At 33.6% G+C, this 5771-nt stretch overlaps 1 protein-coding gene across 1 annotated transcript; it reads left to right on the top strand.

Moving 5' to 3' along the window:
- The first annotated feature begins 456 nt into the window (after positions 1-456).
- On the top strand, positions 457-945 carry LOC109163332 (MADS-box transcription factor 18-like). The gene has a single exon (XM_019312085.1). The coding sequence runs from the start codon at positions 457-459 to the stop codon at positions 943-945; it is 489 nt and encodes a 162-aa protein (XP_019167630.1).
- Positions 946-5771: the final 4826 nt, after the last annotated feature.

Below are 5771 nucleotides of genomic sequence, written 5' to 3'. Positions count from 1 at the left end.
TATTATGAGTTAGAATAATGTATATTATGTGTTAGAATAATGTACATTGTGTGTTAGAATAATGTACATTATGTGTTAGAATAATGTACATTACATGTTAAAATAATGAAATATCTGGTGTAATATAATGTACATTATGTTTTAAAATAATGTACATTATGCTTTAGAAAAATATACATTATGTTTTAGAATAATGTACATTATGAGATAAAAATGTATGTTGCAGCTGAGCATGCGAAAAATAAAATTAAATCAAACGACGTCGTTTTTGGACCATGATCCACACAGCTCTGTGGACCACGGTCCACGCAATAACTACTGAGAAGGAAGCCGGTAAGCAACTATAAATAACTGCCCAACCATACAAACACCTCTTCATAAACACCATTCCCTTTTGATCATACACAAATCAAAGATCAAAGAAGAAAGAGTGAAAGTGAGGAGGCAATATCCCAGATGGCCAATTTTTACAAGGGGAAAAATTCAATTGTGAAGAGAGCAAACCAGATATGCACTCTTTGTGCTGCAAATGTTGTTACTATATGTTTCTCCATTTGCGGACAAATGTATGTATTTGGTGATGAAACTATAATCAATGCTTTTGAAGAAGAAACTACTATAGCACCCCAGTGCACACTCAAATGCACCGCTCACAAACCCCCAAGATATTTTAAGCTTCAAAACTGGACAAACAAGAACAACATCTCTGCTTCCTCATCATCTGCTTCTTCTTTCCACATGGAGAAAGGACAAAAAAAGTGTGTCAAAAGTCCCATAAACCCCCCTACTAATATGGATGAGTTTTCAGATAAGCTCATTGTGCCTCAAATCGAACAGTTGGAGGAGAAGATGGAAGAGTTCAAAGAGATTATGGCTCAACAATATCTATTCCTAAGAACTCAACTGAATGTGACCGAATCATCTGCCATGCAAAAGATTGATTAAAGCTCTGAAGATATTGGTAACTGATCGAAATAAGAATTCAAGAAATTATATTATTCATCAAGTCTTTCATTGATGTATGACTTTAGTTATACATGTATTTCTTTAGTATGGATTTGATGTTTTTAAATAAAATGAAAACTTGATTATTTATCATGGTTATTTGACGCCGGTGAAGATTGAATGCTAATTCTTTAGAGATTAAAGTGTGAGATTCAATTCGCCATAACATTTAACCTTTGGTGGCACTTGCAGTGGTACAAGGTGAATTGGGTAAAAATTCTAAACTTTTAGTAGTTAAGGGGTTAAATTGACAAAAAATTAACATACTAACTAAATTGAATGATGGAGAAGATTAAATGTTAAATCACAACATATATTTAACTAGGTTTGGAACCTTGTGGTCTAATGGTACCAAGGTTGCACACTTGCACTCCCATGTAGGAGGGTATGGGTTCAAGACTCAATGGATGCGGCATTAACTCTTTGTGCTTCAGTAGGTTAACAGTGCTTTCCCCCACTAGATAGCCTAATGATGAATAAACTTTTGTAGTACAGATATTAAATTCTAAAAATATCAAGTGATATATTGAGGGGTGGATTAATGATTCCGGATAGCTAATGACAATTTCACTAGCCTTAGCCAAATATGTTGTTGGGTTGAAGGACCACATTAATTGATTAGGATAGTGAAGATGGGTTAAGGTCGCATGACATACGATGGACCATGATGTAAGGAGGTGGGATGTGGATCGAGATTGTTCTAATTTGTATGGGAGTGAGCGGAGAATAAGGAGAGTTTTGATAGGTGTCCTAACAATCCTCGTTTGAATGAAGATTAATGCCTAGATTATATTGTAATAGCGTAACATATAATGTCTACTAGAAGAAATTCATTCTTCGAAAAGGCTCTTGATCTATAAAGGCTTGTACTTGGAAGACTTTACTTGATAAAAATGGAGATTGAATGTTAAATCTTTATAGATTAAAGTGTGAGATTCAATTTGCCCTTACACCTAACCTCTGATGGCACCCGCGATACGAGGTGAACTAATTAACAATTATGAACTTTTAATAATTAAGGGACTAAATTGGAAAACGATTAAGATAATGAAAAAATAAAATGACGTCGGCGAAGATTGAATGTCAAATCTCAATATACATCCAATTGTGTTTGGAACATAAGTGTTCTCCCCCACAACATAGATTAAGAATAAATAAAACTTTTATATTATAATAATTAAATTCTAAAAATATCAAGTGATATATTGAGGAGTGGATTGGTTCAGGATACCAGTCATTATATTGTGGACCGAAAAAACGGCGCCGTTTCTTTAAGTAAAGAAACGGCGCACCGTTACCGTTAACAGAGTGTGTATTTTTTGTGTATTAAGTACCAACTGAAACTACAGTGTATCTAAACTGACACTGCCTCACGTATTATTTTTATATTATCAAGTGAAACTGCAATTGAAATAAAATGAAACTGTAGTTGTATTGAAATAAAATTGAAGTGTATACAAAATGAAATTGAATAATAATTTCACATATTTGAGTGTATATTACCCAGCGAAACTATAGTTATATCAAAATGACACTGTAGTTCTGTTGAAATGAAACTACAATGTATATAAAATGAAACTGAATAACATTTCACATATTTGAGTGTATATTGTGCAATGAAGCTGTAGTTATATCGAAATGATCATGTAGTTGTGTTTTAATGAAACTATAGTACGTGTATATAAAATAAAATAAAATAACATTTTCACATATTTGAGTGTATAAATATCGAATGAAACTGTAGTTATATCGAAATAAAACTATAGTTGTGTTGAACTGAAACTGCAGTGTATACAAAATGAAACTGAATAGCAGAGTTACGTTTTGCGGAACAGCGCGGAACTGGGGGAAACAGGTGACGTTTCTTTCATTAAACAAAAGGACATCGTTTTGATGCTCGGTGCATAATTGATTATGCACCGCGGTGCACGATATAATTTGCCTCAGGATACCTATTGGGCTAGGATTTCACTAGACTTTTGCTAAATACATTTTTAGGGGGCAATTATGCTGTGCAACCGTGTGCAACATGCATGGTGCACACGGTATTGGATTCATAATTTCTATACTATAGATTCATAATTATTGAACTCTATATTCACAATTACAAAACTCTATGTTCATAATTTTCAATGTACATATTCCCAATTGTTGAATTCTGTATTCACAAATCACTAAACTATATGTTCATAATTTGATCACTATACAGTATAGAAATTATGAATCTATCGTATAGAAATTATGAATCTACAGTTTAGAAATTATGAATCTGTAGTATATAAATTATGGATCTATAGTATAGAAATTATGGATCTATAGTATAGAAATTATTAATCCAATTCCGTGTGCACCTTGGACGGTGCGCAGTTGCACAGCATAACGCTCCATGTTAGGGATGGAAGGGCGCATTAATTGATCAAGATAGTAGAGTTTGGTTAAGGTCGCATGCCATGGGTTGGCCCATGATGCTAGGAAGCCTCTGTGGAGATTGTTCTAATTTGTATGGAAATGAGGCGAGAATTGAATAAGGAGAATTGTGATTACTGTCCTTGTTACGAAATATTAGTATGAAAATAATATTTATGGAAACGAATAACAGGCACAAGCTCGAAAGGAGGAAAGGGATAGGTTATTAGCTTGAGTCATGTGATACCACACTATCTTTAAAACCTTATTTGCTATCTCCTTTTTGGTGCCATGATAAAACAAGGTACGGTTCTAAGTTTGAGCACTTAAACAATAGAACCCAACGAACAAGAAAATGGGATGAACACATGAGGTGTATAGAAAAAGGAAGAGCAGAGTTTCGAGAGGAGAAACACTATGATTTCTGTGTGTAAAATCATATGCTCAACCACAACTTATGTAGGAGTTGATGAATTAAATAACATTTAGCCATGTATTTACACTGATAATAAAATCAGTCTGTGTAACCTTGAAAACAGACCACCATTAACCTGGAGATGAATTCTAAAATTTAAAATTAGAATTAATATGAAATTAATTCTGTAATTGATAAGAATTAACACCCAGAACGGTACTCAAGAGTGGTTCGAATGGTACCCGAGAGAAGGAGTCAAAGACTACCATTCGGTCAAACCCATTTAACCGAATGGTAACTAAAACCACTCGGTTAAGCCTACAACTACAACCATTTAACCGAATGGTACATGAGTCAAGCATTTTCAGCCTCATTTTGGAATTTGATATTTGAGCTCATTTAATTCTCCTTTGAAGAGATCCTCACTTCTCTCTCACATAGGTGATTCTTTTACGAATATCCAGCATACTCACACATATCAACCGACATTTCGAATCATTAAAACATCAATATGCTAGCGCCGTGCGAGAGTCACTATTCTAACGAGGAGTGGAAAGGAGTTCGTGACCCCATACAAGAGGAAATTTCAATTTTGGTCTACTACGTATATGTCTGTCTACTACGTATATGGTATTGTGTCTACTACGTATATGTCTAGACTTACCGTTATACATATGACTTCGTACTCTACCAATCGTGGCTTGATTATCACAATGCATTCATATTGGATGTACAGGTCTTTCCCGAATAAGAATGTCCTCGAGAAAATGGTGTAGCCGCCATCCAACCTCTTTGTAACATTTGTTTAAGGCTATCAACACAGATTTCATCGTGGATCAAGCTATCACGATTTATTTAGAGAATTTCCATGTAGCGGTTGCAACAGCTAATGTGAACATGTAGCCACTTGTGGACTTAGAGTCCTTAATGTCCGATATCCAGTTAGCATTTCTATACCCTTCAAGTACAACATGATATCTTGTATAGTGCAGTCCATGGTCACGAGTACCCCTTAGGTATCTCATAACCCTCACAATTACCTTCCAATGCATATCACCGGGGTTACTCATTTATCTACTGAGTTCACTAACCAAAAAGGCAATGTGTGGCCTAGTACAACTCATAAGATACACTAAACTACCAATAATCTGAGGCATATTCTACTTGAGAAATACACTTTACTTGATTTTTGGTTAGTAAAACGTTTGTATCAAATGGTGTACTAGTCACTTGATTATCATCCTTGTTGAATTTTTCAAGGATTTTATCAACATAATGAGTTTGGCTTAACACAAGACCATCAAGTCTTCTAATGATTTTAATCCCGAGAATTAAATCAACAAAACTCATATCCTTCATGTCAAATCTCGCATTTAACATGTTTTTGATAGATTTGATCATTCGATCTTTACTACCAACGACGAGAATATCATCTACGTATAAACAGAGAATGACATACCCGTCTATCGTTTCCTTAACATAGACACACTTGTCACTATAATTTATTCTAAACCAATTGGTTAACATCGAATGGTCAAACTCCCTATGTAATTGTTTAGGAGCTTGTTTTAAACCATATAACGATTTAACCAATCTACACACATTCTTTTCTTGGCCCGGATACTATATATAAAAACAAAATCCACAATTTTAACTTCCCGCCCAAAATAGTCTTATGCTTTATATTAAGATTTGTGTAATATTGTAAAATAATGTAATACAATTCCTAATAGAAATATTGTTTCTACTTTCCTATTTGTACTACAATTCTACATTAAAATTCCTATTCGTAATACAATAAAAAAATATTAAAATTAATATTTTTTTTTAATATTTCTATTCAACAATATTACATTAACTCATTTTCCCGTTAAAAATTATATTCTCCATTATTTTTTAAAATATATTCTCCATTTATTAATTTTATAATTCTCCCTTAATTCTC

Source organism: Ipomoea nil, unplaced genomic scaffold, assembly GCF_001879475.1.
Source record: "Ipomoea nil cultivar Tokyo-kokei standard unplaced genomic scaffold, Asagao_1.1 scaffold3017, whole genome shotgun sequence".
NCBI lineage: Eukaryota > Viridiplantae > Streptophyta > Magnoliopsida > Solanales > Convolvulaceae > Ipomoea > Ipomoea nil.
Note: the sequence above shows the minus strand (reverse complement) of the source record. Positions and strands in the feature narration are given on the sequence as shown.

Excerpts from the sequence above, each read along its gene's own strand:
- LOC109163332 (XM_019312085.1), top strand. The coding sequence starts at position 457 with ATGGCCAATTTTTACAAGGGGAAAAATTCAATTGTGAAGAGAGCAAAC.